Source organism: Musca autumnalis, unplaced genomic scaffold (assembly GCF_047663935.1).
Source record: "Musca autumnalis isolate F117 unplaced genomic scaffold, ASM4766393v1 scaffold_1, whole genome shotgun sequence".
Classification (NCBI taxonomy): Eukaryota; Metazoa; Arthropoda; class Insecta; order Diptera; family Muscidae; genus Musca; species Musca autumnalis.
Window position 1 is genome coordinate 302,415,537 of NW_027411644.1, and position 13,971 is coordinate 302,429,507.

The 13,971-nt window shown below is 37.6% G+C and overlaps 1 protein-coding gene across 1 annotated transcript; it reads right to left on the bottom strand.

Annotated features, from left to right (window-relative positions):
* Window positions 1-1,474: 1,474 nt before the first annotated feature.
* On the bottom strand, window positions 1,475-2,872 carry LOC141392382 (seminase-like). Its single transcript, XM_073965332.1, has 2 exons — window positions 2,868-2,872; window positions 1,475-2,189 (listed from the first exon to the last, which is right to left on the bottom strand). The coding sequence occupies exons 1-2, from the start codon at window positions 2,870-2,872 to the stop codon at window positions 1,475-1,477; spliced, it is 720 nt and encodes a 239-aa protein (XP_073821433.1).
* Window positions 2,873-13,971: the final 11,099 nt, after the last annotated feature.

The window sequence follows — 13,971 nt, forward strand, 5'->3', positions numbered from 1 at the left end:
TTCGCACCATAACCCTTGAGGGGAGTGACCGATTTAGTCCATACTTTACTCATCCTAATATAGATCATATAGATCAGGTTCGAATATGGACTATGTTTGTCCATTCCTTGGTGTACCTATCACACAAAATTACAGATAAATTCACTTTAAGACCTGCTCTCGAATCACTTTGATTTTTTTCAAGCAACTTACATTCGCTGCCTCAATTACGGCGGTAAAAGTTTTTTCAGGGGCAAGTCCATACTTCTTGAGAAAACAGCACGAAAGATATAAAAATTCCCCATGGCACCATAGGTAGTGGCTGAACTCACCGATTTGGTTCAAAATTTGGCCTTCCTGATATTTTGTCATACTTTCAGTTCGAAGATAGGTAATACCGGTCCACAACTTCCAGTACATCCCCCGAATATTTAAAAAATGTCACTTAAATGGTATGCACACGATATCTCTTGAACAAATTTGGTCCAAACTTTGGATCTCCTAATATTTTGTCCAAATTTAGTTTAACTTCTAATTTGTGTCTAAGTACAGTTTAAGGTCTATTCGAAGATCCTTTGGAAATGTATGTATGCTGTACGTTGTTGTCCTGCTTACAGTGGTATTATGTTTTCCGTGGACAAGTCCATGCTTCCTGGCATACTGGTCCATAAGTTATACGATGACCCACTGAAATGACAAGTGGGCGCGATGTCTATCGAAGAGATATGACTACCAAAATAAGATCTACTTCCATAATGGTCTATGTCGTTCAAATGTCTGAAAAAAGGCCACAAAATAATTAAAACACCATAAATACATTCGATCTGACCGTAGACGAATGTTTCAATTCACATAGACTGAGGGTATATCTCTGTCAGCAAAGCCGACTTATACTATTTTACTTGTCTGGGTTAGCAATTTCTATTTTTTCTACGACTTCTTCTTTATCTTTTGACAAATTTCCAAGTTGATATCTCTAAAACTCAACGAGCTACAGCTTATTTTCTAGGAGTTTGGCATAAATCATCAAAAAAGTTTTTTGCATTTGTGAAGCACTAAAACACTTCATGTAATGCTTGATCGTGCGCAGAAATTTAGCACTGATATCTGGCTATGGTCCAACTAGTTATTTAACTTTTTGTGTAATAATCCTTTTATGTTGGGAAGTCAAATTTCAATCGACAACTTAAAACGCGTTTTTCTCGATACTTGATTTTTTGAAATGTGTCACTCTTTGAGTATATGAGCGATGTGTTCTACTTTTTTCACCACACACGCTTTGGGTATACGGACGTATTTCGGTAAGCGCCATAAACCATTTTAACACTGTATATTGTAGATTGATTGACATGCGTTGGCATACGTTGACAAACACATTCACTTATAATATCAACATGGTTGTTAAGCTATCGTAAAAAATTGAAACGTGCTACCACCAAAAAAAAAAAAACATTTTAAATTTTAAAATTATTAACCATTTCAAATTATTTATTTATTATTGTTGCAATGCCTTTTGTATTATACTTCTTACAGATCGCACAGATGTGTATACACCAGGATATTTGGAACGAGCACAGCCATAACCGAATGACACAATACCACACAGCCTGCCATTACATACAGCAGGTCCACCAGAATCACCACCACAAGCATCCTTGCCGGGAGCGGCTGCACAAAACATTGTCGGTGTTAGTGACAGCATCTTACGATAATTTGCCGAACATTTTCTCTTCGGTAATATGGAAACATTCACCGTTCTTAGCTTGTGCGAGGGATTATATGAATTTTCATTTGTTAATCCCCAACCGGAAACTTTTATCGACATTTTTGTTGTTAATTTGAGATTATTCAATGGTATTATCTCAACATTGGCACCAGTCATGGGTGCTGACAGCTTTAAAACAGCAACATCACGATTTAGAGTTCTCATTGAAAATGACGATGATCGTATAATTTTCTTCACCGAACGTCTGACGCCTCTGTCGGAAAGGAGTGTTGCTCCACCAACTATAGTTAATTCACCGGGTTTAACACCAACGAAGCAATGAGCTGCTGATACAACAAAACTTGGTGCTATCAATGCACCGCCACAAATGAATGATCCTTTTTGCCACACTTGCATTAGATACGGGGCATTGGAAATTGTTGTTGTACTTCCACCCACGATGCGTGTTAAATTTGAAGTTGGCGGAGCTGTTGAAGACGAAGTCCTAAGTAAAAGGCAGATTGTTAGACAAGTAAAACTCTTAAATACCAACATGTTGTGATCTAATGACTGTTTAATTCAAACTAAAATTCTTAAAAGAATTTAAGTCTTCTGTGCAAAATATAGCAGTTTTTAAAGACTAAATTTAAAGTAAACCTGACCTTGCGTTAAAGGTTAGTTGTATTTCCTCAACACTTGTCTATATATTAGGATATACCGCAAAATGAATTTTTAACTTGTGAATATGTATGTTTTTATTTTGAAAAGTTTGTCAACCCATGACACTTCTCGCTACGAACCTCAGTATTGCCCAACCTGATAATAGTTAACCCTTGTGTTAAGACTTAATCACATTTGTTTAAATATTTACTTAACACTTTAACTTCTATATTAACTGAAAACAATACTTATGTGCAAACTTAATGAGTAACAAAGAAGATAACCTTGCCTAAAATTAAATATAGAATCTTCAGAGAATATATTTAACATAAAATTTGTTTACATATGTATGTATGTAGCATTTCATATTAACGAGAAACTTATTGAAATGAAGAGGCCACATAAATACGCGTGAAATTACAGAAAACTCATTTATTTTCAACACCGAATTTGAAGAAACGCGTCGATTTATTTCCAACTCATTTTATTCTAACGACCTCATAGGATAAGGTGGTCTGCTTACCACATGTTTATCCTTTTCAAGTTGACTGTATTAGAAATAGATCCCCACTTAACTAAATTATCTCTTTCCTCTACACACGCAACCCTCACCAAGCCATTCACTATCTTTATTAGAAAATAAACCTTTTCCTACGGGAACATCTTGGGGGGCCACAAATGCTTATGAACATAAAAAAAGTATTTTTTTATTTTTGCCTTATTAAGGCGAAGGCCATTTATAGTGATATTTAATTAATTCTCTTTCGAGTTGAGCTGTTAGGCCTTGAGAGATACATTGAAAAATTAGGAGTCTACCGAAGTCCCACGCATCCAACCATTACACTACGTTTCACGGGTGGTAAAACCGATCTACACGGTGTATTAGGATGTTGTTGTTGTGGCAGACGAAGGCAAAGCTTGGAAACTTGTATATATACCGCACTTCATTAGATAAATATATATGCGAAATTTTGTCAGTTAATTGAAACTCCAAACTTTTCCTATAGTCCTGCTTGGTAATCCCATTTTTCAATGTTCACAAATACTATGGTAAGTTTTATTCCTACATCATTAGTAATTGCTCTTCTATATCAGAAGATTTTATTTTTGATTTGATCATCAATTATTGTCTACTAAAGTTTTGACAAGTTGATGGTGGCTTAGAACGCTAAGACTTCGGACTTCGGTAGACTCCTAATTTTTCAATGTATCTCTAAAGGCCTAACAGCTCAACTCGAAAGAGAATAAAAAAGTATTTCTTACTTACTTAGCTGGCCCATTACAGAACATTTGTTCCATAGACCGAACTAAGAAAAGATCTCCAAGTGCTTCACTTTCTGGAATACCGCGCCTTGTCATCTCTTCATCCACTTGTTTGCGCCATCTGTTCTTTGGCTTGCCAATTCTGCGTGCACCGCCATGTGGCTCGAATTTATACGCCTTTTTAGCGGGTTCATCATCGCTCATTGTTATTATATGGCCTAGCCAACGCAATCGCTGCATCTCGATATGTTTAACTACCTTGTAGGAAGCTTGGGGACATGTGTCGACATGTCAACACTTTGTCTACTATTATGGTGACAAAGTCAACACTTTGTCAACATGTTGTCAACTATTGATACTTTCATCTTAATAAGAAGAAGCATTGATTATTTTAACAGCTGATAGCCCAACGATTGTTTGGTGTAAAATAATTTTGGCGCTTCGTGAAAAAAGTCTTTTTGTGAAAAATCAATAAAATATCGTGAATTTAACGTGTGATTCAGCTTTTAATAACAAGTATGACCAAAAGAAATTATAAAAGACAAGTGAAAAAATGGGCAATTATGAAAATACAAATTCTGAGGCGGCTGACAGCATGTGTGGTGAAACTTCGACAATTAGACATTTTGTGGAATCTTTAGAGAAGATTGTGGAGCCTGGCGAATATAATGTCCCATCTTGCTGGAAATGCTGAACCCAATATACATATTTGAACACGACATACTAATGAGTTATAATGTCCAATGTTTATACAGCTGTAATAGGTAAGCAAATTTAAGGGCATTTTGTTTTGTTATACTTGTTAATTCTTTTCAATTCCTAGATGATATATCAACATTCAGCGAATCGCATGATAAAAGGTTAAGTGCAGCAGAAGAAGAAATATTTTGAGCAGACAAGTCGCACCAAGTCTTATGGCCAAGAAAATAAAAGGCGATGATATTTCTGACAATGAAAACGACTTTGTTATTATTTAAATATTAAAATGTTTAGCCAGCCTCGAAAACATTGGCTTTATTTTGAACTTATGTGGAATCTTGGACTTAGCCCTTATTTAAAACCCCTTATACGCAATTTTTACTTTTTTTTAGCATTTTCAATAATATGTATTTTTCTTTAATGAAATATACTATTTAAACAAAAGTGTAAGATCATCGTCTTATTAAACGTACCATATAGCTTTTTAATCTATAAAAAGTTCATATAAGCCAAAAAACTTAGTAAGGAAAGTCTGGTACCAATGTCTCCATATGACCCTTTATGAACTATTGACTCACTATCTCCAATGTCTCTACTGACTCACTACCTCCAATGTCAACACATGGTTCCTCAGGAACTACTGACTTACTACTGACATACTAGTTCCAATGTCAGTACTGACCTTCGAATGACACGTTCATACAAAATGTCTATAGGAAATTACATTAGTTGTCTACAGTTTGTCAGTAGTACTGTTGACAATGTCAGTAGTAAGTCAGTATAGATTCACTATTGACATTTCCTACAGGGTATATTGATGTCGTTGTATAGCAGATACAGCTCATGGTTCATAAGACGCCGATGTTCACCGTCAACGCAGATTGGTCCGTAGATCTTTCGAAGAATTTTTCTCTCAAACACGCCAAGCACTGCCTTATCTGCTTGAGCAAGTACCCAGGCTTCCGAACCATACATCAGCACGGGTAGTATCAGTGTTTTGTAAAGCGTTAGTTTTTTTGACGAGTTGTGGCTTCGTTTTTAAAGTGCTTACTTAAGCCAAAGTAGCATCTGTTGGCCAATACAATTCCTCTTTTTATTTCTCAACTGATGTCGTTTGTTGTATTTACGGCGGTGCCGAGGTATACGAAGACTTTTACCACCTCAAAATTATACGAACCAACTTCAACAGTTGGTCCGATCTCAATGGACGCATTGCGTGTCAACACCATCAACTTGGTCTTCTCGCCGTTTACCGCCGTGTATCGGTTACTTCTTTCACTGATCGTCCCATGATGTCTATATCATCAGCATAAGCAAGTAACATGTGGCTATTGGTGTAGATTGTGCCACTTCTTTTGACGTTTGCCTCTCGTATAACCTTTTCTAGCAGTATGTTGAAAAGATCACACGAAAGGCTGTCTCCTTGCCTGAAACCTCTTTTGGTACAAAACTCTTCGGAGAGGTTCTTTTCTATTTTAACTGAAGATCTTGGGTCAGTTAGAGTAATTTTACAAAGCCGAATGAGCTTTGCGGGGATACCGAATTCGGACATGGCTTGGAATACCTTTGAAAGTAGCGGGCTGTCTAAGGCTGCTTTATAATCGACAAACAGGTGGTAGGTGTCAATCTGTATCTCTTGGGTCTTCTCCAGGATTTGCCGCAGTTTAAATATCTGGTCAATGGTGGGCTTACCGGGTCTAAAGCCGCATTGGTATGGTCCAATTATTTCGTTGACCATGGGCTTTAGCCGTTCACACAATATCCCTGACACTATCTTGTAGGCGATAGGGAGAAGACTTATGCCCCTCTAGTTGGAGCATAAAGCCTTACCTCTCTCTTTTTCCTGCGGAAAAGACGTTTCTCCTCTCTCCTTTTCTCCCGATACCTCTCTCGTGCGCTACACGTTGCTACTGAATGTAAAGTAGCCCTATATGCCGCATTTTTCTCTTAGGTAGCAGCACGACACTCCTGTGGGCAATATTTTGCCATTGTCCTGATATGTTATCCGGACGAGGAGTGTTTTGATTAAGCAGTTGGGCCAGTTGAGTGGAATATGTTGTGGCTATCTGTTGTGATTGCAGCTTACTGATGTCCAACTTCCGTATTGTGTCTGTTCGCACTTTGTTTGCTACGTTTAATCTGGTACGTACCTTTGCTGCAACAAGGTAGTGGTCCGAGTATATGTGTGCACTTCGGAACGATCGTATATCCAACACGCTTGATGCATGTCTTCCATCTATCACAACGTGATCAATTTAATATCTTGTTGTTTGATCTGGTGACAGCCAGGTGCCCTTATGAATATCGAGATGCTTAAATCTGGTACTGATAACTAACATGTTTCTTGCAGCTGCAAAGTCTATCAGCCTCATAACATTGTCAGATGTTTCACTGTGGAGACTGAATTTCCCGACTGTTGGGCCAAAGATATTCTCCTTTCCAATTTTGGATTTAAAATCGCCTAGTATAATTTTAATGTCATGGACAGGGCAACGGTCATAAGTTTCATCTAAGCGCTCGTAAAATATATCTTTGGTCTGTTCGTCCTTGCCTTCAGTGGGAGCATGAGCGCAAATAAAGCTGATGTTGAAGAATTTTGCTTTTAATCGAAATGCAGCGAGTCTTCCATTCACTGGGGTGAAGCTGGAGACCAGATGTTTTAACCTCCGACCAACTACAAATCCGCAACCAAACTCAAGCTTTGTGTCATGACAGCTATAATACAGTGTGTCACCTTTAGGTGTTGTTGTGACGCCTTTCCCAATCCATAGTATTTCCTGTATGGCAGTAAAAAAATCGTTTTACACCAATATATTTTGTTCGTGGTGTTCTTGAACATTGACATTTTTGCTAATGTTTGGAGTTGCTGTGTAAATTATTTGCTGTCAGTCAATATTAATTAATTTTTGGTGGAGCTGTGGATTGCTGCTTTGTATTACACACATTCGCTAATACACTCACATCTTGTTTGTTTACTTTTCTGCCGCCGTTATTGTTATGGCACCAAGCAAAGCTGTGTCATGTCACAAATGTCCATTGTGCGACAAAGCCACCACAAAAGGAACGTACAGAGTGGGGTGCATGAAATGTAATAGATATTTTCACCCGAAATGTATAAATATCTCCATACAGGATTTAAAGACAAAACCAACTTTGAAGTATACCTGTGCAGCCTGTAAACTACCGTCTAGGACATCTTTGGCTGTTCAAATGCCTTGTAGCAGTCGTGGTTCTAATGGGGAAGCTTCAAGAAGCTCCGTAAATTGTGATTCTAATGGCTCCGTAAATGCTGGTGATCGGGTCCATCGTAATGTACCTGTGCAGTCTTTGTTTGATGAGTTGGCTAAATCCTTAAAGCAAAACCTTGATGATCGTATGCAACAGTTTATGTCGGACTTTGAGGCATCTATGAAGAAACAGATAGATGATCACATACAACAGTGTATGACAAGTTTCGAAGCTATGGTGAATGATGTGGTGGGTAGTTTTCGATCGGAATTTATGGCGTCCTTACGCATAACTGATACCAATGTGGATGAGTGTCAGCGTAATTTAGCTAAGCTTAAGTCCGATTCCTTTGATAAATTTTCCCGATTTCAACGGGATAACTATGTTAACGAAAGGCGTATGAATCGTTCGAACATATTAATCAATGGCCTACCTAGAGGTATTGTCGACCTTCGTGATCCTATCATTAAGATAGTAAGTTTATGTGGGGTTGGAATCCAGGCAAGTGACATTAACCATTGTTGTTACGTGTATGGTGGAAAGTCTGTGCTGGTGAAATTCATTTCGGTTCACACTAGGGATACTATAATGGCTAAATTTCACCGTTGTAAATCGATTCTCCTAAAGGATGTGGTTGTTAGTGGTGGCATGTCACGGATTTATTTAAATGATCACCTAACTCCACCGGCTGCTCAGCTGGTTTATAAATGTCGGAGGTTGCGACGAGAGAACCGGATAGATAAATATGTTCTAATTAATGGCGACCTGCCTAAGGTTTAAGTCACAGCTAATTCTTCCTCTGAACCGCTAGTATTGGATGCTCTTGAATTAGAGCGCTATTTTGGCGCGTCTGGCGATAATGTTTCCACGCCTAGTGTGGGAGTAGTGGTGTAGTGTTTGATTGCAGTTTTCGAGAATAATTATTTTTATTGTCTTTATTTCCGCTTTTATATATTTCTTCAATTTCTCCATCATTGATATGAATTCTTGTAACCTTGGCAATGTTATTCATGATAATTCCTATTTGCGTTCATCATTTGGTGGTCTCAGCAATAGCCTTAATATCGGGCATTTCAATTGTCGTAGTTTTAACCTGTCTTGTAGGTCAGCTAAAATGTCTGAGGTGAGAAATGTGGTGGAAGATAGTTTGTTGAAAGTTGTTGGTGTTAGTGAGACGTGGCTTAAACCACACATTCCTTCGAGTAAAATTGGTTTGACGGGCTACTCTTGCGTCAGAAATGATCGTCTTGCGCAACGTGGGGGAGGCGTTGCTTTGTTTATTTTGGATACATTGAAATTTAATGTTGTGCATAAAAGTGATGGTAATAGCAATGTCGAATATCTGTTTGTTGAATTGTTGGATGGTGGTCGGAAGTTTCTAGTTGGAGTAGTATATTTACCTCACGGTAACTTTTCTGATTTCGAGCATAAGGTATCTGATTTTTTGGTGCGCTATCCTGAGTATGTTATAATGGGGGATTTCAATAGTAATCTTTTTGACATTGATACGTCTACAATTGTTCGGAATTCTTGTATAAGATTAAATGCTTCTATTATTCATAACTCTATCCCCACTCATTATAGCGCTGCACACAATTCTGAATCGCTTTTAGACTTCTTTCTTGTCAGTAATCCAGAGTCTGTTTTGGTGTCTGATCAATTTATATGTCCTGGTATATCTGATCACTCTTTTATATTTTTATCGGTTGATAGGTTAGTGAACTCCGTGCGGGAATATATTGAATATATCGATTATGGTGCTGTAAGCCAAGACACACTGCACGATCATATTTCTTCTGTCAATTTTTCTACACTGTATAATTTTTTTGATGTAGATACGCTTTGGAGTAGTTTTGAATCTTGCATTAGTGAAGTTCACAGTATTTTTCCCGTTAAAAGGATACCTAAATATCGACCGAATAATAATGAGTGGTATAAGTCTAGAGATATTGATTATTTTACGTCCTTGCGTGACATTGCGTTTCGTGAGTATACGAGAAACAAAAGTAGTGCAAATTGGAAAATTTTTTGCAAGGCCCGTAATAAAGCAAAGTCGATTGTCCGTAAGGCAAAGAGAACGGCCCACTCCACTCTATTTGATAGTGCGAGCAGTGGTAAAGATTTTTGGAGATTGCTGAGGTCTACTGGTGTAGCTGCTGATAAATGTTATGACTGCGATGTAAGCCCTGAAGAACTTAATAGTATCTTTGTAAATAACCAAATTAATATAAATTCGACTTTTCAATATAACCCTAATCCTGATTATGGCAACTTTTCATTTCGTTGCATTGACTCTTTAGAATTGGATAAAGCTTTTATGTCTATTAAATCTAATGCAGCTGGCCTTGATGGTTTATCATTGAAGTTTTGGAAACGTATTTATACAGCGATCTCTAGGCACTTGCTTTATTTTGTCAACATCATACTAATGACTTCAACTTTCCCCACAGCTTGGAAAGTATCTAAGATTGTTCCTGTTGTAAAGAAGGGAGCTATCCATGATATTAATAGTTTTCGGCCTATTTCCATACTGCCAGTTTGTTCTAAAATTGTGGAATACTGCCTCAAATTTCAGATATCTGCATTTCTAGATAGTAATTCTTCCCTTCATGATGCACAATGTGGCTTTCGTAGGAATAGAAGTTCGGCTTCTCTCCTACTTGGTTTAACTGACCGTGTAAGGTCTAATTTTGGTGGTTCTAAAATCTCTGTCCTAGTTGCTCTTGACCTAGAAAAAGCTTTTGATCGTGTCGATCATGCATTATTGCTAACCAAGCTGAGTGTTTTGTATGGATTTTCTAATAATGCTTGTAAGCTCCTTATGTCTTATCTAACGAACAGAAAGCAGGTTGTATGTGCTGGTGGGAGGTATAGTGGCATTCTTCCGGTTAAAAGTGGAGTACCCCAAGGATCGGTGTTGGGTCCACTTTTGTTTATACTGTTCATTAATGACCTATTTCCCAAGCTGCAGAGTTGGTGCATGCCGTTTGCATATGCGGACGATATTAACTTGCTTTTTGTTGGTGAGGTCAGATTTTTACCAGTTCTTCAATCAAAAATTGATCTGGTTATGTCAGTTTTGTACTCTTGGATGTCAGATAACAATTTGAACATCAATCCGTCAAAGACTAAAGCCCTGTGTTTCTCCACTGTTCCGGTTCATGATCTGACATTGAAATATAGCAACACAATTATTGAGTTTGTACATGAAGTGAGCATTCTAGGCATCTTGTTGGATGATAAACTTAGCTTTAACCGTCATGTTGATATGGTAGTCTCAAGAATAAATTTTTCTTTAAGATGTCTTTATGCCACAGATCTATATTTGCCCATGAGTGTTAGATATCGTCTGGCTCATAGTCTAGTTCTGCCTACTGTTTTGTACTGCTTGGAGGTTTACACTGGTGCAGGTCAGGGAATTATTGACTTGATTACGCTCGCAATTAATAGAGTAGTTCGCTATGTTTACGGCGTTAATAGGCGTGATCACATTACGCCATATACCATTAAATTACTAGGGACCTCTTTTCCAAATTTTATAAAACTTCGATTACTGGTGTTTTTCTATAAGTTGGTTCGTAACCAATGTCCTACTTTTTTAATGTCTTTGTTCAACTTCTCCACTTTTACAAGAAGGAGCCAATTGAATATTTCTAGTGCTATTTTTTAATGGATAGTTCATTTGAAGTAAGAGTAGCGCGGCTATATAATATTTTGCCCAACAATTTAAAAGTATTTAATATATCACCAGCTTCTTTCTCAAGACATCTTCTGCAACACCTACTCTGACGCTCAGATACTTTCTCTTTCCATCGTTTGATGAACGCCAAATTGTTTTTTTTTATTATTTTAGTGATCTCACTTATTTTTAACTGTCAGTTCAAATATGAAGGGTTATAACCTTATTATTATCTATAGTTTATTTTTTTTTACATTTTTTTTAATCTTTTCTTACGTTTGAGTAGTGGGAATATAAATATTTGTATTTTTTTTAGCCTTATGGCTTGGAGTATTTGTAATTATAGGATTATATCATATACCTAGTTTTATATGCACTCTGAGTAGTGATAACATACACATATGTAATATAATGTAATTCATTTAAATTGGCCCGATGGCTTAGAATTATTGTAAAGTTGATAAATAAATAAAATAAATAAATAAATAAATAAATAAATATCGGCCTTGTACTTTTCAAGTACGTCTGCCAATGTGAAGACTGCACCTTCTCTATAAAGTGTGCGAACATTCCAGGTGCAGATTCGCAGATCATGGTCCTTAAAACGTTTGCGGGGTTCGTCAACTTTAGAGGGGTTTGTCTTTCCTTTCTTTCGTTTTACTAACCCGACGCCCAAACCCATGTTTTTAACGTTCTTATGGGTGAACGCGCGGCACATGTAAGCTCACTACCTTTAACGGGTGTTAAAGGCAGTTCCCCAGGTGACACCTCGATTCATATTAGCTCAATGATATGAGGCCTACTGTTTATCGCCGAGTCCGAACGGCGTGCCTAAGACACCACTTGTTGAGAAGTTTTATAAGGCTCAAATACTCAGGATATGTCCCAACGTTATTGAGGGATATTTTGCCACCGTTGAAAAACATTTGATGTTGCCTGGCCGTGGAATCGAACCCACTACCTTCAGCGTGCAAGGCGGGGGTACATACCATTGCATTACGGTGGCACCCAAATCCTAAATATGTATAGAAATATAAAAAAATCAATGATATTCTGAATATACCCTCAGCCTTTAGGCTAGAAAGGGTATATACATTTTGATACAACCAAAAATGTGCCTCATCGAAACAACGGTTTTAGAGCCCAAGTATTTTTGGACGAAATTCGTTTCAGATAATTTGGAGTCGATTTAGCCATGTCCGTCTGTCTGTATGGCTGGCTGGTGCGCACAATAACTCTCAAACGGATCAACTATATCGGTCTACTCGTTCGGGTACCTCCTACACAAAATTCGGATAAAGTGAAGTTTATGAGCTCCTCTCCGATCGTTTTGAATTTTTTTTCAGTAGATTTTCCTTGCGGCTCCCTTTACGACGGTACAATTTTTTGCCTGCGCAAGTCCATACTTCCTGAGATATTGGCCTAAAAGATCCAAGAAACCCGGACGGTCCCAAGTAAATGGAAAATCCAAAAGATAACTCTCGTGGGGAGTTTCTGATTGGCCTAATCTTTGCACATCGTATTACTTCATCCTTTCATGTATCAGGTTGGAATATTGACTACGTATCCGTTTTCCCAGGTACCTCCCACACAAAATTTGGAAAAAGTGCAGTTTGAGAACCTGTATCGGATCTATTTGAAATGTTTGGCAGAAGGTCGTTTTCATGGTCCCTATTACAACTTTACAATTTTTTCTAGGATGTATGGGCTCATCCTGGGATAATGGCCCAAAAGCCCCAAAAACTCTGCCCTCTCAAAATCAGAAATTTATCCACTAAAAGTGTTGGTAAATGTCGATGATTTTGTATAGCGCCACATTACCATACCCACAGGTTCCACGTATTTTGAAGCAAACTCAGCACAGCTGACTGATTCTTTCTTACTTGTTTTTTTTTTTTTTTCTTTAGGTTAACCAGCATTTTCATTTTCATATTTTTCATTTCTATTAGCAGAGATCTTGTCTGTACCTCGTTCTTGGTCGGTGCCGAGCTGTTGACTTATTCGTCTTCCTGGGAATATGGCCACATAGCCTCATCCCTTCTGTCTGCAGCTTATTTGCTCCGATTTGAAGCTCTTCAAGGTTTCTTGGAGCTTTTTGTCCATTATCACAGGAAGGTTGTACTTGCTCCCTAAAAAATGTAACGTCGTAAAGGTGACCGCAAGAAGAGCCCGCTGAAAATAAAATGATCCGAGAGGAGTTATTAAACTTCACTTTTTCTGGGAGGTACCCGAAGGTGTTGACCAATATAGTCCATATTCAAAATAATATGATGTGCAAAGTTTAAAATCAAATCTATTGCTCCCTTCGAGAGTTATCGTGCGCACCAATTAAGCCCAAATAGTGGCGAAGAGAGTACCGTTCTCAAGATAGTAAATATGCTCTGACTCAGACTCCAGCAAAATTTGCTGGAATCCAAACTCTGACTCAGGAACCCTAGTCAAAATCAGTCTAGCCGTTATTGAGCTATAAGCTATATATGTTTTCTCTATACGAGTATTGTATTTGGGGTAAGCAAATAATATTATTGAACGAAAACATCTCCAAACATTTTTGTCTTTGAAATATTAAACTAGACAAATATTACGAGTCTTAAACAATGGTTCATTTTTGAAGTCACACTAAAAGACAGTTATGTCTTTTGCATTCAAATAAACAAATAACTAAAATTGCTTAAAGTTCTAGAATAACAAGGTATGGTGTTCAAGTAGAAAAATATGTTTAATATTATTTAGTTGGCGTTAACTTCTCTACGAAACG